This window comes from Cucurbita maxima, unplaced genomic scaffold, assembly GCF_002738345.1.
Source record: "Cucurbita maxima cultivar Rimu unplaced genomic scaffold, Cmax_1.0 Cma_Scf00012, whole genome shotgun sequence".
Classification (NCBI taxonomy): domain Eukaryota; kingdom Viridiplantae; phylum Streptophyta; class Magnoliopsida; order Cucurbitales; family Cucurbitaceae; genus Cucurbita; species Cucurbita maxima.
The window spans coordinates 1644481-1664752 of NW_019272028.1; the positions used below are offsets into that span (position 1 = coordinate 1644481).

The 20272-nt window shown below is 37.3% G+C and overlaps 4 protein-coding genes across 4 annotated transcripts in view; all 4 read left to right on the top strand.

Moving 5' to 3' along the window:
• Positions 1-2704, top strand: part of LOC111487746 (ribosomal RNA-processing protein 8-like) — a 3728-nt gene extending 1024 nt beyond the window's left edge. Inside the window, exons 3-9 of the mRNA XM_023135266.1 lie at positions 102-153; positions 366-480; positions 607-701; positions 1984-2090; positions 2170-2284; positions 2358-2402; positions 2482-2704. Coding sequence (XP_022991034.1) covers positions 102-153; positions 366-480; positions 607-701; positions 1984-2090; positions 2170-2284; positions 2358-2402; positions 2482-2553 — 601 coding nt within the window. The 3' untranslated portion in view covers positions 2554-2704. The remainder of the gene's footprint in view (positions 1-101; positions 154-365; positions 481-606; positions 702-1983; positions 2091-2169; positions 2285-2357; positions 2403-2481) is intronic.
• A 1222-nt stretch (positions 2705-3926) lies between these two features.
• LOC111487745 (serine/threonine-protein kinase HT1-like) lies at positions 3927-8089 on the top strand. Its single transcript, XM_023135265.1, has 6 exons — positions 3927-5351; positions 5603-5735; positions 5953-6148; positions 6628-6752; positions 6838-6996; positions 7476-8089. The coding sequence occupies exons 1-6, from the start codon at positions 5224-5226 to the stop codon at positions 7794-7796; spliced, it is 1062 nt and encodes a 353-aa protein (XP_022991033.1). The 5' UTR covers positions 3927-5223; the 3' UTR covers positions 7797-8089.
• A 1556-nt stretch (positions 8090-9645) lies between these two features.
• Positions 9646-14718, top strand: LOC111487743 (SUPPRESSOR OF GAMMA RESPONSE 1-like). Its single transcript, XM_023135261.1, has 6 exons — positions 9646-9853; positions 11711-11843; positions 12697-12883; positions 12969-13465; positions 14225-14527; positions 14607-14718. The coding sequence occupies exons 1-6, from the start codon at positions 9840-9842 to the stop codon at positions 14658-14660; spliced, it is 1188 nt and encodes a 395-aa protein (XP_022991029.1). The 5' UTR covers positions 9646-9839; the 3' UTR covers positions 14661-14718.
• An 840-nt stretch (positions 14719-15558) lies between these two features.
• On the top strand, positions 15559-19386 carry LOC111487475 (uncharacterized CRM domain-containing protein At3g25440, chloroplastic). The gene is made up of 4 exons (XM_023134887.1): positions 15559-15716; positions 16407-16692; positions 16953-17354; positions 17751-19386. The coding sequence occupies exons 1-4, from the start codon at positions 15649-15651 to the stop codon at positions 18870-18872; spliced, it is 1878 nt and encodes a 625-aa protein (XP_022990655.1). The 5' UTR covers positions 15559-15648; the 3' UTR covers positions 18873-19386.
• Positions 19387-20272: the final 886 nt, after the last annotated feature.

Below are 20272 nucleotides of genomic sequence, written 5' to 3' on the forward strand. Positions count from 1 at the left end.
TTTTTTTTTTTTTTTTTTTTTTTTTTTTTTTTTTTTTTTTTTTTTTTTTTTTTTTTTTTTTTTTTTTTTTTTTTTTTTTTTTTTGTGTGTGTGTGTTTCAGAGGGGAAGAGGCGCTTAGTTATTTCAAAGAAGACCAGGTTCTGTTTGATGTTGTAAGTTCTGCCCGTCTGTTCTTGCTTTCTAAACGTAGTTTCTATTACTATTTACGAACTAGTTTCTTCACGCGACGTTCACAGCAGAAGTTTATCTCTTTCTATATAATCATGAATATGGAATTTCTATGCACTGATCCTTGAGAAAGTTTTAGACGTAAATTGCATGTACCAGGCCTAGGACTAGGGTTAATTAACGTTTTGATGGGTAGTATCATACAGGATACCAAGAGCAAATGTCGCATTGGCCTGAGCTGCCTGTGAATTTAATCATAAAATGGCTGAAAGAGCACGATCCTTCATTTATGGTAGCTGATTTTGGCTGTGGTGAGTGTTAGAAAAAAATCTTTTGTTTGCCTTTCGTTACTAAATATTGATCAAGTATTTGATCCTTTAAGAACATTCATTCTTATTTGTTCATTTATCTCTTCTTTCCTTCAAACTGAATTACAGGGGATGCACGCCTTGCTAAAAATGTGAAGAATAAAGTTTTCTCGTTTGATCTGGTTTCCAAAGATCCTTCTGTTGTTGCTTGTGATATGTCAAATGTGCGCACTCTATTTGAACTTATTGTCATCAGATGCATTCGACATATAACTGCATTTCATGCATGAAAGTTAGCCTCATTGGTATCATTTTCCCCTTGCAGGAGATCGTGCAGCTGTCTTATAAAGTTGTATTGGTTTTGCTAAAGCTCAGTTGTTACTTTTTACTTTTTAACAACTAGCAAGTTGTTTTAAAAAAAAAACTACACTCCTATGGTACTAAATTTATTTTATTTTTACATGGTGTAACCGCCCAAGCTCACCATTAGCAGATATTGTCCTCTTTGAACTTTCCTTTTCGGGCTTCTCCTCAAGGTTTTAAAACGCGTCTGCTAGGGAGAGATTTTCACACCCTTATAAAGGATGCTTAGTTCCCTCTCCAACCGATGCCCTTTGGGGCTCAGCCTCCTTGCTAGCACTCGTTCCCCACTCGATCTCACAATTCACCTCCCTTCGGGGCTAGTGTCCTTGCTAGCACTCATTCCTCTCTCCAATCGACGTGGGATGTCACAATCCACCCCCTTCGAGACTCAGCGTCCTCGTTGGCACACCATCCGATGTCTAGTTCTAATACCATTTGTAACTGCTCATGCCCACTGCTAGCAGATATTGTTCTTTTGGGGTTTCCCTTTTGGGCTTCCCCTCAAGGTTTTTAAAACATGTCTACTAGGGAGAGGTTTTCATACCCTTTATAGAGAATGCTTAGTTCCCCTCTCCAACCGAGGTGAGATCTCACAATCCACCCCCTTCGGGGCCCAGCGTCCTCGTTGTTGGCACTCGTTCCTCTTTTCAATCGATGTGGGAACTCACACATTGGTTAGAATCAACCTTGGGAGACTAAGTCATGACTCTCATGGTAAATTGCTATTAGTGATTGGAGGGGGACGTAAAGAAGATGATAACTTGTATGGTGTACATAAACGTCAACAATATTATATACAGCTATGATTTGGAGTGATTGGATTATATGATCTATTTCATCTCAACAGGTGCAGTTTTAGAATGATATTAGCTATCTATATTAAAAGAAATTTGAGGACTTGATGAGATTAGTTGGATAATTGATATAACGGTGCTTTAAAACATATGCCATTTCTTTCCAATCGTGTTATTTGAGCAACCATTGTTGCTATATATATCTATATATATATGTATGTCCATAGGAGCATTACATCATACCCATCACTTTTATTTTTCTGTCCATGAAATTTATATTAGACTTATTGGCTGTTTCCTTCAAGAAAGAAACCTCTAAACGCTGGCTAATGTTTATGACCCATGGCAGACACCTCTGGACTCTTCATCTGTGGATGTTGCTGTGTTTTGTCTTTCACTTATGGGGATCAATTATGAAAGTTACTTGGCCGAAGCACAAAGAGTACTTAAACCACGGTTGGTGGGCTACTTTTTGGCCCTCTATTTGTGAAATTGTCTTTCACTTGGCGGCTGAACCTTCTGTTTCTATGCGCAGTGGATGGCTTCTAATAGCAGAAGTCAAAAGCAGATTTGACCCAAGCAATGGAGGAGCCGATCCCGAAAAGTTCATAAAGGCTGTTTGTGAGCTAGGTTTTGTCTCAGCTTTGAAGGTATATATTACTTTCTGTTGCTAATTATCCTGTTCTTTCTTGCTGCTAATTTATAAGTATCAATCACGTGCAGGACTTCTCAAACAAGATGTTTATCTTGTTATACTTCAAGAAAAAGGTCTGTAAATCCTCACGTTCTGCCTCTCATTTATACTCCACCACTGGGTTTAATCATTATTTTGCTTTGTGTTCTACAGGATGAGAAAATTTCAACAGGGAAAGCCATCGATTGGCCGCAGCTAAAACCTTGTTTATACAAACGTCGCTGAGTTTGCTATTATTTCTGTCATGTTCAAAAAATTATATATTATATAATCTTAATGGAAATCAATCTGTAGTTCATTGTTTTACAGTGGAATGTTTGTCTTAGTTGAGCAATTACTGAAGCCTGAGGCTTTCTTGGGCGGTTCTTCATCTCTTCAAAAAGGGTATTCAGCGTCGGTGGGAGATTCATCCTTTGTTTGGTAATCTGTTAGATTTGGATTCATCCTTTTTTAGAAATTTTTTTGTTAGTTTCTGAATTTTCAAAGTTTTAATCATCATTTTAAATTTTAATTAATACTTTATGTTCCTTTATAAAATACTCGATTAGTGTTTTCTTTTTCCTATAATAATATTCATTAAAAACTAGTTTACTCTTAAGTAAATATTTAATGAAGACCCCATGTGATTCATAATCCTTTTCTTAATTAAAAAAAAAAATACAAGAAAAACGATTAAAATAGGTTTTGTTTAATTATTTTAAGAAACTTCTAAAATAGACTAAATTTAAAAACAACCAATTGTTGTTTTTGTCAATTTCACATTATTTTCCCCTTAAATAATGGATTCTATCATGCACAAATTTATATTTTCACAACTAGATATAGTTTTCAAACTTTGAATTCAAATATAAAGTTTTTAAAATAAATAATATATTTTTATTATGTAATAAAAACAAATAATTTATTTTTGTTTTCTACTAAATAAGTTTTTTTCATTCGGTTTGAGTTTCCTTCTTTTCTGAAGTCAATGATACTTTTCTTACCTAAATTTTGTTCATTGCCTTTAATTTTAGGTATTTGCTAATGTTTATGTGAAAATATGAAAAAGAAAGGTAGCAACCATGTCGATCATTTTCCCTTCCGTTCGGTCTTATTCAATACAACTATAGATAACTCTATTTGCACTTAGTATTTTGATTTAATGTCTTCGACGGTGGTAACTTTAATTTGTGTCTAATAAATCTCTGCACTTATAATTTGTTAATTATTCCTCAAACCACGAGTTCTTTTGAGCATCCTTTGCCCTCATTCATATGCATTTCATCTAGCGAAATTTCTAAAAGGTTACCTAGCACGGTTAAGAGTGCACATGATTGATATAGATAATAACTTTCATTTCTTTGAAGTTTTTCTTAGTCATTGCATTTCCATTATCGCTCTTATTTCGTTATTGTTCATTCATTTACTTGGTATCACATATTATACATTTAAAAAAGACAAAAGCCCTAAATTTTAATTTTAGGACTAATTTGGTAATTTAACTATTCCCGTAGCCCATCCAAATTAATTAGTGAATTGAATGAGACATTTATAATGTAGTTTAAGCACACAACACCTCATGTCTAATGCATCCCCCCATTTTCTCATCTACCGCCACCTGCATCCTTTAAATCACTTCGTCCTCCTCCTCCTCTCTTCAATTTCCTTGAAACAAAAACCAAGCACGTGAATCCATGTCTTAATCCACATTCCCATTTCGATTTCGATTTTGATTTTTGACCCTTTTCCGCCATTACGTTTTCAAAGAAGAAACTCCACAGTTTACCAAAAATTTGGTGTGGAAATTGTTGTTTGACGATGGAATTGCGTTTCTCACTTCATTCAACTCTCTTTCGTAATCTCTCTTACCCATTTGTCAAGCATGCGCGCCTCTCTTCTTCACCCAATGAGCTTACTTTAATGCCCATTTATTTTCTTACTTACTGTTCATCTTTTTCCTCTTTTACGTTTCTGGGAGAGTTGAATTTTAACCTACCAATGGTTGAAATGGGTTCCCAATTGGGTGTTTTTCTATTTGTTTTTATATTGATGGAAAAGTCAAGCACCCGGTGGCCAAACCATCTTACTTTCTTTTGACGCATTCCAAGTGTTTGAGAAAATGTCTGTACTAACTTCCCAGCAGGGGGAGACGCTTTCTGAGATATTAATCCGTGTAGTGAAAGCTACCCAAGCATTTTTTTCTCTCTTTTGGGTGCGTTTTGAAGAGGATTCTTCACGGCCCCACTTGAAATTTTTTAAGAAAGCGATCGAATTGATTGAATTATCGCAGAATATTGTTTCATTTCTTTTCTGCCCGTCAGATTTCCTTCCCCACGTATCCGTTGCTCTGTTTCCCTCTCTGTCCTTCTCCCTTTCCTTTCAACATTTGAGTTGTTTCTTACTGTTCTATGACACAGACCCAGTTCCTTCCGCGGTGTTCTTTTGCTGATACAGAGCTTGTCCTGTTCTTACTCGGAGGAGACTTGAAAGCACAAATTTTGGGTGGTTAAGCTCTGGGACAACTTGGATCTTTCAGCCTTTTTTCAACTGAACTTTGTTATTTTGCTAGCTACCCATTAAAGTTATTTTATTGGTGCATTTGTTTTGTCTTTTCCTTTCCTTGTTCTCTATTTCGCTTCATTTTTCATCCCTGCCAAGGAAGAGCTGCAAGAATTTCGAGCCTTTGATTTTTCTTTCACAGTATCTACCAAACACTGAGGTGGGTCTTGGAGTCTGGTCCGCGGCGAGTTACAAAGATCGAATCATGCAGAATCAAGCAGATATTTTCATAGTCCTTTAACTTAATCTGCTTGCTGTTTGATTCATCTAATTCTCTCTCTGAAGTAATAGCTGTGCTTCAAAAACCTTTTGTTTTTCTTATTATTATGTCTTAAAGAGTCTTGTTTAGTAAAATAAATGGAGTCCGGTGATGGGTTATGTTCAAAAGAGTTTGATTTGGATGCTAAGTGGCTGGTCGATCCGAAGCAAATCCTTGTTGGGCCAAGGATTGGGGAGGGTGCACATGGCAAAGTGCACAAGGGGAAGTAAGTTATTCTAACCTTGATACCTTTCTCTTAGCGTTGAATTCTTGGGTTTGAAGCTTCTTATGTTCTATTCAACTCTGATTTCTGAATTCTTGGTTTGTAATCGTTTTGTTCTTTCTTTCTTTCTTTCTTTCTTTCCCTCTTTCTCTATTTTCTTTGTTTAATTACAATCAGGCATGTATATTTTTATGGCTTGTGTTTGTTTAACAGCATCTCGTCACGTGCAATTATATTTCTTTTTCACAATCCAGATACAAAAACGAAAATGTTGCTATTAAAATAATTCGAAGAGGTGAAACTCCAGAAGAAATTGCAAAAACGGAGGCACGCTTTGCTCGAGAGGTCGCAATGTTATCCAAAGTTCAGCACAAGAATCTTGCAAAGGTTGTCGATACAGTTAATAACTTTAATTGCCGAGTAATTTGATTGTTCTATTAGTTTTTTTGGATTCTCTTTTTTTGGTGCCTTTTGCAGTCTTCTTTGTACTCTTATGGCACTTAATGATTATTTAGTTTCCTGAAAAAGAAAGGGTAGTAATCAGCTTAACGAAATGAACTGAGTTGTATAGTAACTTGTGGGATGTGGGGGCGGTTTGTCTCAGTTTATAGGTGCTTGCAAGGAGCCCATTATGGTGATAGTGACTGAGCTTCTTTTAGGCGGTACATTACGAAAGTACTTGTTGAGTATACGTCCAAGGTGCTTGGACTTGCACGAAGCAGCTTGTTTTGCACTTGATATAGCACGCGCAATGGAATGCCTGCATTCCCATGGGATCATTCACCGCGATCTCAAACCTGGTATACTTCTGCTAACTATACTTTGAAGCCTATTAAATCAAAATTCTTCAGGTAGTATAAAGTATAATTTACTCTTGAAAAGAGATATGATAGTACAAGTCTGCTGGAATTATTTCAAGATGATTGTATATAGTTTTATTGTCAATATTGTTCATTTCATTTCATTTCTGTGCCGTGTATGTAACGAGGCTACCGCTAGCAGATATTATCTTCTTTAGGCTTTCCCTTCCAAGCTTCCTCTCAAAGTTTTTAAAATGCGTCTGCTAGGGAGAGAGTTTTCACGCCCTTATAAAAAATGTTTCATTCTCCTCTCCAACCGAGGTGGGATTTCACAATGCATCTATATTTAGATTTTAGATTTCCTTTTAGCAGTAGCAGTACTATATACTGGTTTAAGCTCGATCGGATAGACAGCAATATGCTACTTCTGAGGATGATCGATCATTCTAATTCTAAGGATATCGTTTTTCGTCCCCCAGAGAATTTGATCTTGACCGGAGACCACAAAACTGTTAAGCTTACAGACTTTGGTTTGGCTAGAGAAGAGTCAGTAACAGAAATGATGACAGCTGAAACTGGGACTTACAGATGGATGGCTCCAGAGGTGAAATTTTGGTTAATGTATTATTTCATGTCAATGGGGCTCTTTTGTGGTAGTTCTCTATATCACCTATTATACTTTGTGGCAGCTATACAGTACGGTCACTTTAAGAAATGGAGAGAAGAAGCATTACAATCACAAGGTGGACGTTTATAGCTTTGGAATTGTATTCTGGGAGATCGTCCAAAATAAGTTGCCTTTCGAAGGCATGTCGAATCTACAAGCTGCATATGCAGCTGCTTTTAAGGTGATTTCTTGTACTGTCATTGGACTATGTCAGTTAAAATAATAGACTGTTGAACAATTTCTCTCGAGTATGTATCTTTTGCCAAGTTGTTAGTTAGAGAAACTTAATGTAACGGCTCAAGCCCACTGCTAGCAGATTTTGTCTGCTTTGGCCCGTTACATATCGCCGTCAGTTTTATTGTTTTAAAACGTGTTTGCTAGAGAGAGATTTCCTCCGCACCCTTATAAGAAATGTTTTGTTTTCCTCTCCAGCATGATATGTAAGAGTCCTTGGTTTCCATTTCTTAGGTCTCTCTTGAGTTGAGAAGAAGAAAATTGAAAACATTAGCCACCATCTTCATTATAGCGTAGGAGCAGATTAATGTTACATTACATGTTCTTATTGTTGTTTTGCCTTTTGTTGATTGAATAGAGCTATACGTACACAACTAATAGTTGTATCATCTCCATCATTCTATCCTCTGGCCATTGTTGATACAGAATTTCCGACCCAATGCCGAGAACCTCCCGGAGGATTTGGCCCCGATTATAACTTCCTGTTGGACCGAGGATCCGAATACTCGGCCGAACTTCAGTGTAATCATACAGATGCTCTTGAAATATCTCTCCACCATTCCACAGCCAGAGTATGTTACACCACCAACAATGCAGGCACCTGAGAATGCAGTGCTGCCACCAGAGTCTCCTGGAACTAGTTCTTTGATGGCTGCCACAAGACGTGGCATGGGGGATGTCCCGAAAAGCGAGATAGAAGAGAAACCAAGCAGTTTCTTCTCATGTTTCTCTGGTAGCTGTTACTGATCCTTCTGTTAAGAAATGAACTCATGGAAGTAGAGTGTATAATAACGGAAGTTTACTTCAAAAAGAATAAGCAGTGTAGTTCATCAAAAGATAAATTGTGATGCAGATTCCATTAGTGATATCTGTTCAAGTTGAATCCATAAGAGAGTGTGGAGTTGGGGTTGCTGTGATGTCAACTGTAAGAACAATGATTCATCCAAATGCCTTCCTCTCCTGCTTGCTTCTTCTTCTCGCTTTCTTTATTGTTCGAGTTCTTCACACCCAAACTTTCATTTGAATTCAGCAAATTTTTTAGTGGTATTATTCGAACTTTTGACTCTTGGTCAAGTTTACACGACAATTAGGTTTGAACTATGATCCCTTAACAATATTTATACTTTTACAATATTTATATATGTATTTGACATTTTTTTTAAAGAAATTTGTGAATATATTTGTAACCGTTGAAGTCTATTGTCCTATTTGGACTTTCCTTTTGAGGCTCCCTTCAATGTTTTAAAATGCCTCCGCTAGGAGAAAAATCTGTTTTCGAGGTACCCTAAAAAGAACCTTTCCTCTCCCTTTTCTGCCCGACTTTTTGGTCTTAAGAATTTTTTATTGTTGCTATCTAGTTCGAACCATCTGGGTATTACGAACAAGGGTAAATTGATACATTAGAAATCTCTCCATGCTTGAAAAAAATAACTTATCATCTATGGGGTATTACTTGGGACGTATGCTCAAGAGTTTGGGACATATGCTCAAATCATCGTATGCTCGGGTATTACGAAGTAGAACGTATGCTCAAATCATCTATAGGGTATTACGAATATGCTCAAATATGGGTTATTACTTGGGACGTATGCTCAAATCATCATATGCTCGGGTATTACGAAGTAGATTGATACAATAGAAACCTCTCCACGCTTGAAAAAAAACAACTTGATGTATTGCTCAAATCATTGGTCAGTATTAGGTAGGATAGCAGTCTTCGGGCTTTGCCTGCCCTTTCTCATAAAGAATTATGGTTTGGCCTAGGCAGGAGCTCGTATGGATACATTAAATTCTTATTATTTTTCTTCTTTTTGGTTATTTTGATTTTGGGATGTTTTTTTTTTTTTTGTTTTTTTTTTTTTTTGCTAGATATACAAAATTGAAATGAAAATCTAAGACTAAACAACCTAAATATTTTTGTTGTTGTGCCTGACTCGAAGCCCTTTCCTTACTCCTCATAACGTTTTTATGAGAGGGAATATTGATCTCATAATTCACCTCGGTAATTAACATTCTTGGTGGTACTCGTTCTCTCTCCTGTGTGGGAGCTCAAAATCCACTTCTTTGAGTCTCAACTTCCTTGTTGATACACCTTTTACTGGTATGTCTTTCAAAACTACTCGAAATTTTAGTATATTATCCACATTTTGAAGGTTTTGATTTGTTATGATTTTGTTTTATTTTTATTTGATTACGTCTAAATTTCTTGAAATCTCACAAATTGGGTTTTGACCATATTTGACAAAGTTTGTTGACTGAATTAAATTGAAAAAAAAATTCAATATATATATATATATATGAGAAAAGAACATAAAAGATAAAAAGAGGTATACAAGTGGACCAAGTCAAAGTATATAGTGATATTACTTGGGGCGCAAGTATATTTGTGGACATTTACTCGCTTTTCGAAGTTACAATGCTTCCACTAGACACCTCAGCCTCAGCTTCTTCTTCCATAACTAAGCCTCGGTCCTAGCTTCCGTCAATGTTGGGCCCACAACCATGTACAACAATTCCCCAAACATGCTTCAACGTATTCTTCCGAGCCTATGATCCTGTACCCGAGCCTTTACCGAGCCAGGAACTCAGTTTTCCCGCTCACACTGGACACCGTTGGGACTTCGGACGGCACAACGCTTTCTTTCACTGAGACTTAAGCGTAGCGGACTAAAATCTGAAGCTCAAACGCGCTGAAGCATTATATTATATCTCTCCCCTTACTCGCTGAAATGCGATTCCTCTTCTTCTTCCACCATTTCTGATCGTTTTGTTTTTGATCTCAAGCTCTTGATGAATATGGCGAGGTGAGTCTACTTTCTTCATGTAATTTCTTTAATCCCTGTGGAGTGTTCTTCAGTTCTTTCAATCCCTGATAGAAAAATGTGTGTGTGTTTTCTCTTCTGTTTCTCTGTTCATTGTGTTTCTGGGTCGATTCAATTATTGTGCCAAGATGATGGGCTTTTTTGTTTATTTGTTTTTTCATTGTTGCCCTTTCGTTTAATCGAAAGTATAAGTCTGGCTCTTGGAGTTTATACCTTCTTTTATTCGTAATGCTCTGCTAATTTTGAGAAAATGCTGATACAGAGGATGTGGTTAATACTCGAGATTGAAAGGGAAACACAGCTTAATATCTTTTAAGCTATATTATTACTGTTTGTTGCTTGAGAGCTCGTTTATTCGCGTTAATGGCAGAGCTAACATGCCCCACTAGCTCAACATGATCCTTTGTGGTTAAGAAATTGGGGGAATATCCTGTTTTCAACATTTGGGTCTTAGACTCAAAATCTTTTGCCATGGTTCGAGCTAACCAGTCGCAAAATAGACAACATATTTAGGATAGTTTTGCTTTTATTTCCTGCCAATGCACCAAAAACTATCGTTTTGGATCATTTTAAGAATTTACTTGACCAACCTGGTAATTGAATATACCATCCATGTTCAAGTTTTCTTTCCTCACATACCAATATTTTTCAAATATTTAACCACCACTGTTTGACCTAATTACAATGGAGTTTGGAGAAGGAACTGGGTGATTTTGGGAGACAAATTCTCAAATCTTAGGTGTAATAGCCCAAACTCATCGGAGTAGATATTGTCTTTTTTGAGCTTTCCCTTCCCGGCTTTCTTTCAAAGTTTTAAAACGTGTCTTTTAGGGAGAGGTTTTCACACCCTTATAAGGAATGTTTCATTCCCTCTCCAACCGATGTGGGATCACACAATCCACACCACTTGGGGGCCCAGCATCCTCACTGGCACACCCCCAGTGTGTGGCTTTGATACCATTTGTAATAGCTCAAGCCCACCGCTAGCAAATATTGTCCTCTTTGGACTTTCTCTTTCGGGCTTCCCCTCAAAGTATTAAAACACGTCTTCTAAGGAGAGGTTTCCACACTCTTATAAGAAATACTTTGTTCCCCTCTCCCACCGATATGGGATTTCACAATCCACCCTGCTTGGGGTCTCAAGGTCCTCGCAGGCACACTGCCCGGTATATGGCTCTAATACCATTTGTAACAACCTAAGCCCACCATTAGCAAATATTTTCCTATTTAAGCTTTCCCGTCCGGGCTTCCCCTCAAGTTTTTAAAACGCATCTTCTAGAGAGAGGTTTCACACCCTTATAAGGAATGTTTCGTTTCCTCTCCAACCGATGTGGGATCTCACAATCCACCCTGTTTGGGGCCCAGCATCCTCGTGGCACACTGCTCGGTGTCTGGCTCTGATACTATTTGTAACAGCCCAAGCCCATCATTAGCAAATATTGTTCTCTTTCGGCCTTTCCTTCCGAGCTTCCCCTCAAGGTTTTAAAACACGTGTTCTAGGGAGAGGTTTCCACACCCTTATAAGAAATGTTTCGTTACCCTTTCTAACCAATGTGAGATCTCTAAGTAAAAAAAAAATTGTGTTGTTTGACTACTGTATGTTGTAGGGTCTTGCAATTTTGTTCGTGAGATTATCATGTGTGTGGGCTTGGAAACTCAAGGTACCATAAATGAAAAGTTTGCAAATAATTTAATTCTTCATCTTTAAGGACTCAGTTTCAGTGACCAACTTCCATTTTGGAAACCTCTTGAATGCTTATTTTTTTAGTCCAATGAATTAGATGTTCCTTTTAAAAGTTTAGCGATTGAATTTTAACTTTTAGCAACTCATTCTTGTAGGGCTTGGATCCTTGATAGCCGAACATTTGCAAGAAAAGTTAGAAACATCAGCCAATCCTCTTCGCAAGTAATTAAAGATTGTGATGCCAAACGAGAATGCCCAAACTGTCGTTTTATTATTGATAATACAGATGTAAGTTTGAACTCCTTCCTGTGTGTTCATAATTGTTCTTATAGTGATAGTTCATTTTTATATGGACTAAAAGATCACTTTTCATATGCAGTAAATGGTCCATTCATATTTAACATTTGTTAGGATTCACGGACCTCCATAAGGGTATGATATCGTCCACTTTGAGCATAAGCTCTCATGACTTTACTTTTGGTTTCCCCGAAAGGCCTCGTACCAATGGAGATATATATATATATTTTACTTATAAACTCATGATCAACCTCTTAATTAGTCGAGGTGGAACTCCTCTCCCAACAATTCTCAACAATCCTCCCCTCGAACAAAGTACACCATAGAACCTCCCCCTAAGACCTATAGAGCCCTCGAACAACCTCCTCTTAATCGAAGCTTGACTCCTCCTCTGGAGCCCTCAAACAAATTACACCCTTATTCGACACTTGAGTCACTTTTGATTACACCTTCGAAGCTAGCAACTTCTTTGTTCGACACTTGAGAATTCAATTAGCATGACTAACTTTAGGGCATAGTTCTGATACCATGTTATGAATCACGGACCTCCACAATGATATGATATTGTCCACTTTGAGCATAAGCTCTCATGACTTTGCTTTTAGTTTCCCCAAAAGGACTCATACCAATGGAGATATATTCTTTATTTATAAAACCATGATCAACCCCTTAATTAGCCAATGTGAGACTCCTCTCCCAACAATTCTCAACAACCTTTTGCACTCTAGTGGACTCAATTTCAGTGAAAGTTTGGAGTGTATTTTACATGCTACCTTCCAAGTTATGTCGTGCCTTAATAAAAAGCATTAATTTGAATATCTCGCAATTGCATTTTTTTTTTCAGGTTTCTCCTGAATGGCCTGGTTTGCCTGCTGGTGTTAAGTTTGATCCAACTGATGAAGAAATAATGGATCACTTAGCAGCAAAGTGTGCCGTTGGGAACTTAAAACTACATGCATTAATTGATGAATTCATCCCCACACTAGATACAGATCAAGGAATCTGCTACACTCATCCAGAAAATCTCCCCGGTTAGTAATTCATCTGTGTTGCTCTTTTCATTTCCCATACTATAATGTTCTCTTACTTAGAATCACAACATTTTCAAGTATTCAGGTGTTAGTAAAGATGGAAATGATGCCCATTTCTTTCACAAAACAAGCAATGCATATGCCACGGGCCAAAGGAAGCGCCGCAAAATTGAAAGTGAAGATTGTTCAAGCATGGAACATTTCCGGTGGCACAAGACTGGTAAAACCAAAGCTGTGATAGAAAAGGGTGTTCATAGGGGATGGAAAAAGATATTCTCTCTGTACCGAAGTTCGAAGGGTGGCTCGAAACCCGAAAGGTCGAGCTGGGTGATACATCAATATCATTTGGGAGTTGAAGAAGATGAGAAGGAAGGTGAATATGTTTTGTCAAAGATTTCTTATCAGCAGCCAAAGCAATGTAGTAAGAGCAATGATAATATGCTGATTGAGGATTTTGATGCTTTGCTCCATCAAACTAGTCCTAGAACTCCCAAGTCGAATCCTCCGATACCTCCTCGATCCGGGAAATCATTTGTTTCCAATGATGTTGCTGACAATGGTCTGCCTCAATCATTTGCAAAGGTAGCTTATCGTTTAAGTTAGTTTCATTATCTATTTGTGTGAGATCTCATATCGGTTGGAGAGGAAAACGAAACATTCCTTATAAAGATGTGAAAACCTCTCCCTAATATACGCGTTTTAAAAACCTTGAGGGGAAACCTAAAAGGCAACGTCCAAAGAGGACAATATCTGCTAGCGGTGAGCTTGGGCTGTTATAACTGATTTTAAAGCCAGACACCGGACGGTGTGCCAACAAGGACGTTGGGCTCCTAAGGAGTGTGGACTGTGAGATCCCACATCGGTTGGAGAGCAGAACGATGCATTCCTTATAAAGGTGTGTGAAAACCTCTCCCTAGCATACGTGTTTTAAAAACCTTGAGGGGAAGCCTGAAAGAGAAAGTTCAAATAAGACAATATCTGCTAGCGGTGGGCTTAGGCTGTTATAAATGATATCAGAGCCAAACACCGGGCGGTGTGCCAGCGAGGATGTTGGGCCCCCAAGGAGTGTGGACTGTGAGTTCCCACATCGGTTGGAGAGGAGAACAATGCCTTATAAGGGTGTGGAAACCCCTCCCCAACCGACGCATTTTAAAAACCTTAAGTAAAAGGTCAAAAAGGAAAGTCCAAAAAGGACAGTATTTACTAGCGGTGGCTTGAGCTGTTACAATATGATGTTGTTGTGTATGAATAAGTGGAGTTTCTATGACAACTGTGTTCATGCCTTGACCCTATAATGTGTTCATCTGTCAAATTCTCACTTTAGTATGCTTTGTTGATTAGGAAGAAGAGCTGACTCCAGAAGCAGCTCATATTTCATTGGAGAACAACGTCGGATTCCCCGGATGGTTGGCCGGAGAATCTCAGGGTATAGATGATGCTGAATTACATTACTTGGAAGACCACTTATTGTGCAATGAAGTCCTGGATTCTAATGTTCTTACAAGTAACAGCCAACTAACTCAAATGTCTTTCCCGCTCCCCGGTAGCAACGGTTGCCACAATATCATGAACGATAACGTTACGTGTGGAATTGCAGACCTTGAGAACCTTGAATTGGATACTCCACCTGATTTTCATCTTGCTGTAAGTTAACCTCACTCCCAAGTTTCAAATGCTTGCTTTCCTTTGATCTATATAACTCAACTTTGATCATTGCTTACAGGACCTGCAGTTTGGTTCTCAAGAGAGCATTTTCGACTGGCTCGACAGGATATGAAGCGAAATCTCGTAAGAACAACATGTTACAATCTGGCTTTTCGGCCAGAATCTTCCTCGAATTCACCATATTTCGTCGTAAAAATCTTTGCTGTCATTTGGCTTTCATTTGTATGGAGAATGCCATGCATATCACCCCCACCTGCATGGCACATAACAATTTACAATCACATATATCAGTTGTTTTATTGTCAAATTGTCGAATCAAGAACGAATATGACTATTGCTCAAATTTTATGTTAAATGCACCATGAAGATGGGTGGCTGGGTGGAAAATGTAGAAACTGACTACTATTTGTTATGGGATGTATGAAAACTGATATTCATGACTGTGTAGTGGTGGTGATGCATTTTGAGAATGCAATTGATATTCATCTTTTGCCTAACTTTTGTGTAAGATATGGTATTTGGGCTTATATTTATTTACCTTCTCCATTTTTTCATCATGTTCTATGTTTGTTTCTTTCACGAATTACGTTTCTATCATTTAAGAAATCAATCTTGTGTTCATAGCAAGTTTTTTTTTTTCTTTTTTTGTTAATCAAGAACAAAGCTATTTTATGGAAGGTAGAAAAAGTATATAAAGGAGATTTCTTGTCTTGTTCATGATAGGTCTCTTTACAGTCCTATCTCCCCATCGAGAATTTTGACACTTCTATCAAGAACGTTAATCGTTGACAAAAAAAAAAAAAAAAATTCAAAACCAATATTGGACTTCAAATTTATATTATATTAATGGTATGTATTTAATAAACTTTTATATTTTTTTAATTATTAATACTAATATTTTATTAAGTATCACTTCAGTTAAATAATTAACATTAAATCCACATTTGTTGTATAAAAACAATAAATAAATAAAGGCAGGGGTAAAATGGTCAGAATGAGAAAGAACGTTAAACCCTGCAGGCTGCAACGCCAAACCCTGTTAGATCGGCGGTGTTTAGTAATGGAGATGAGCGATTAATCGTCATCTCTTCCATTCATCAATGTTTTCTGCTACTCGAAGGCTCTGTTTCACTAGGGTTTCTACTCTCCTTCTATCAAATCGCTACAAGTATCGTCTCTCTCTCCTTCGCTTTCTTTCCGTTGCATTTGGTTGCTGGGTGCATTGAATTAGGTTCTTATTTCCATGTTGTGGCTTCAGTTATAGAGTCTCAGGGGAGCCAGTTTGGCGCTTCGTCTCTCGGGCAGTCATTCAATCGCCATTTCCTTTTTTTTTTATAATCGATTTGATTGCTTCCTATATTTTCTTTGAGAACCCTAATGAATTTCCTCTCTTTCGGTTTTCTAGTGTGTTTTCTTTTCCCTTGTTAAGAAATTTATACAGCTTTTTGAAAAACTCGCTTTCTCCTTAAGTCTATGCTTTTATTGTTTTTTTCATTCCCTTTGATGAACTGCGTTAAAAAAGTGCATCCATTCTGCTATTGCTTATGGAATTCATCTCTTGGAAATTTTCTCAACCAGAGCGAAGGTTTGGTTTTCTTAAAAAAAGATCATGATTTTACTTTTTAGATATGACGCTCTTTCATAGTTGAATCTGCTCAGGAAATATATGACATTATTTAACTTCGTTTGTACTGCTTCTCTCATTTGCCAAGCATCCAATTGAATGCATACTTTGATTCTGTGGGTATTGTTCCTCAGCATATATCCAAGGCATTTAGATGTAATAATAGCATCCACTTTATTCAATGCAGTATGAACAAAGATTCTGATAGGATATAATTTTTTTTAATGTGTGCAGCAATGTCGTATCATTAGCAGATTTTCATTCAGAGATTGCTTCAAGCAATGTGGCCCTTAGAAGCATTCGTAGTGAATATGTATTGCCTTCTAAATCAAAGGTTGTTGGTTCTTACAATGGGTTGTCCCGTTGTATGTCGACATCAAGGGGAAGGAGTATGCGTAGTAAGGTGGAGAGGAGAATGAGGAAAGAGTCTGGTAAGACCTTAAGGGAGATCCGAAGAGCTAAGAAAATTAAGAAAAAGCTGATGACAGAGGAAGAAAGGCTCCTTTACAACCTCAAAAGAGTATGCCATTTCGAAGTTATAATCTATGTTGTCGATTTTGATGACTTACTTACATCTGTTTTTAATGTCGATGAATATTGTGATTGAAGAGATATTTTATGAATTACAGCCTTCTCTGGGAAATTTGAATTTGACATTTGATGTTCAATTTAAGTCAATATACTGCTGCCTTTGTTTTAAATAAAAACATAATTCTACACGCACACAATTTATAAATTTGATTGATTAGTATGACCACATTTGTCTCATATCTTTCATAGGCCAAGAAGAAAGTAGCATTACTTTTACAACAACTCAAGAAGTATGAGCTCCCAGAGTTGCCACCCCCTCGTCATGACCCAGAGCTCCTGACCCCCGAACAGCTTCAAGCTTATAAAAAAATAGGCTTTAGAAATAAGAATTATGTTCCAGTTGGTGTTCGTGGAGTGTTTGGAGGAGTGGTCCAGAATATGCATCTCCACTGGAAGTTTCATGAGACTGTGCAAGTGTGTTGTGATAACTTCCCCAAAGAAAAAATCAAGGAAATGGCAACCATGCTTGCAAGACTTAGCGGTGGAATTGTTGTGAATGTACATAACGTGAAAACAATCATCATGTTTCGTGGAAGAAACTATCGTCAACCTAAAAATTTGATACCAATCAACACCCTTACTAAGAGAAAGGTACGCATGCTGGATCACAGTGTTTCTTCTCTCAGTTTCTTTGCCTTGTTTTTAAAAATAAGTACTTCTTTTGGGTTGCTCCCTTCTCCCCCCCCACCCATCCACACACACACACACCATATTTCTTGAAAACGGATAGGCTGAATTTTTGTCCCTTAATTTTATGGCAAACTTCATTCTGTATTCTTTTGAAAGCTTGGTTTTAGATCTTAACTCTTTCCTGGCCACTATGTTAGTCCCTTTGGTGAAACTGACTAGATTTGATTGAGTAAACTGACTAACTAGATTTGGTGGAAATTATTTCTTCCATTGGGTGAATGGAGATCATAATTAATGTGGTAGGATAACGGAAGTCAAGAAAACAGTAGAATAACAGTTGTTCGTTCTCTTACGTAGGCGTTATTCAAGGCCAGATTTGAACAAGCTCTCGATTCTCAGAAGCTAAACATAAAGAAGATAGAACAAGAGCTCAGACGTAAGGGTATAAACCCAGAGGATCCAGTTGCTATGGCCAGCATCCAGAGAGTAGCTTCAACATTTTTTAATGCCATTGACAAAAAAGAAGGTACCCCGTATGTCTTCTACGGTGATAAGCAGACAGTGACAGAGATCGAGCGTAACATGGAAGAAGAGGAATCTCATAGTGACAGTGACCAGGAAGAGTTAGACAGATTCATAGCTGAGATAGAGGATGCAGCAGATCGAGATTGGGTTGCTGAGGAAGCAGCAGAGAAAGAAGAGCTTAGCCAAATTAGGTATAGGAATAGAGAAGAACACGGTGGGAGATTAAGAAAATCCGATATGCGTACAAATAACAGTTCTGATGACGAGATTGAAAAGCCAAGTGTTTGGAGACAGCGAGATAGTAAGCAAAGATTATACAATAGTGAGGAGGAAGATGATGAACATGCAAATGAGGAGGAATGGGATTCTGATGATGGTCAGAATGCTAACAATCTTGACAGCAATTCAGATGATTCTGATGGAGCTCATGGGATCATCAAATCGACTCGAGGAGCTGGAGGGAGGCATGATTTGGCCAAAAATAGAAGTTTTAAGAGAAATGTTGAGCCCTTTGTCAGAAAAAGGATGGATTCAGAAGGTTCTGAGCCTGAAACTATGCTTAGTGATCTTGAAAGTGCCATGTGGCAATCAGAAGAAGAGGAAGAAGATGAAGAAGATGACATGAAAGTTTTAAGCTGCGCAAATGATGATTACAGGAGCAATGAAGATGATTTGCATCACATCAAGAAAGATAAGAAGAATAATAAGCGGAATGATTATGACAGTAGCATTGATGAATCCAATGAAGCTTACGATAGATATGAACACGCAGACACTAAAAGAAAGGAGAATAGAATGAGAAAATCAAAGAATAGTTACAACTTTGTATCTAAAAATACTGATTCAGGAAAGGCATTGTGGGATTCAGACGAAGAAGATGAATCAGGGACATCGAGACCACAGAGACACGATTACTGGAGTGGTAGTGATGAAGATGATTCTCGTAGAAAATAGATAAATAGACAGTAAAATGGATGAAATTTATGGAAGAAAACCATGGCTGCAAACTTGGTGCAATAATCTTCTGTTGATTCAATGCCCTGTCTGATTGTGTGCGAGAGAAAAGGGCACTTTTTGGTAAGTTTGGTCGCAGTAGCCCCATGAAACAAACGATTTTACGGTAACTTAAAGATGATTCATTTTTATCTACTGCGATTGTTCATCATTTTTCAGTTTAGACTTCTTCTGCTGATGCTTTTGATACTGTTAGTCCAAATAATTGTTGCTGCAATGTCAAAAGATTAGCACCATGGTGCTCGTGCCCGTGTTCGTGCTCGTAAAATAGCCATAGACAGAACTGAGAGAGACCAAAAAGGCCATCTAAGATCGTAGAATTAAGCTAGAATGGAGAATGTTAAGAATCCAAAATGTAAGAGAGAAAACTACTGTGCTTTAAGGATGTGGCTCTTATTCTAGTCATGGCCTTTTTTTTCTTTTTTTTATATCAATGAATTTTTAATTTTCCTTTCCAGCCTATTGGTTTAATGCTTGTGGATGCAAAAATTTTAGTCGGGTCACATGGGATCATATCTTTTTAGGGCTCCCCTGAAACGCTGGAAGAAAAAATTCATTGTTAAGTCCTTAAAGCAACAAGCAAGATTCATCTGTGTAGCCTTTGCTGAAATGTGAATTGGTAAACTAGGGCAAACACTTAAAGAGATATTCGTTGAATTGGTAAACTAGTTCAAACACTTGAAGGAAATATTTTTTTTGTAGACTTCAATAGTGCACATAAGGAAGATTGAATTATACTCTGAGAAGTAAATAGAGCCAACTTATCTATAATCATTCTATACGAAAACGATTTTGATACTTTAAATTAGTTATCCATTCTGAAGCCAATGTACAAGACGAAACGACCATTTAGGTCCGATTCGGATCTTCAGCCAGACTGACTTTCAAACCTAATAACTTCCCATTCTTCTGACCGAACCGCTCTTTGCTTCACCCATCCATCCTATTTGGTCAAATACCCGCACCACTCTCTGACCAGATGGGAAAGATGGAAAACCGACTTTGATACTTTAAATTAGTCTTAATATTAGTGATTACTCCATTAAAATCCATAAGTAAGAATCCACCATGTCAAGTGCCACCAACCAACGTGGAAGGTGATGAAGTCAACTCATCTATCTACACAATTATTAGATTCTTCCTCCCAAATAAACATGTTTGAATTTAATATATGTGAGATAAAATATTACAAAAATAACAACTAAAAATAATTATAAATGCAAAATAAAATTTCATTAAAATTAATAACCGATATCTATCGAATAATCAGTTATGAAAATTAATAATTATTACACAAAATAAAAAGACAATTGGATTATTATTATATTATAATAATAATT

Bases quoted from the DNA above. Each gene is read 5' to 3' on its own strand.
- LOC111487745 (XM_023135265.1), top strand. From the start codon at position 5,224: ATGGAGTCCGGTGATGGGTTATGTTCAAAAGAGTTTGATTTGGATGCT. The intron at 5,736-5,952 runs GTTGTCGATACA...GGTTTGTCTCAG, and splicing joins AGCACAAGAATCTTGCAAAG to TTTATAGGTGCTTGCAAGGA. The intron at 6,149-6,627 runs GTATACTTCTGC...TTCGTCCCCCAG, and splicing joins TCACCGCGATCTCAAACCTG to AGAATTTGATCTTGACCGGA.
- LOC111487475 (XM_023134887.1), top strand. From the start codon at position 15,649: ATGTTTTCTGCTACTCGAAGGCTCTGTTTCACTAGGGTTTCTACTCTC. The intron at 15,717-16,406 runs GTATCGTCTCTC...TAATGTGTGCAG, and splicing joins CTTCTATCAAATCGCTACAA to CAATGTCGTATCATTAGCAG. The intron at 17,355-17,750 runs GTACGCATGCTG...TCTCTTACGTAG, and splicing joins ACACCCTTACTAAGAGAAAG to GCGTTATTCAAGGCCAGATT.
- LOC111487743 (XM_023135261.1), top strand. The intron at 11,844-12,696 runs GTAAGTTTGAAC...TTTTTTTTTCAG, and splicing joins TTATTATTGATAATACAGAT to GTTTCTCCTGAATGGCCTGG. The intron at 12,884-12,968 runs GTTAGTAATTCA...TCAAGTATTCAG, and splicing joins TCATCCAGAAAATCTCCCCG to GTGTTAGTAAAGATGGAAAT.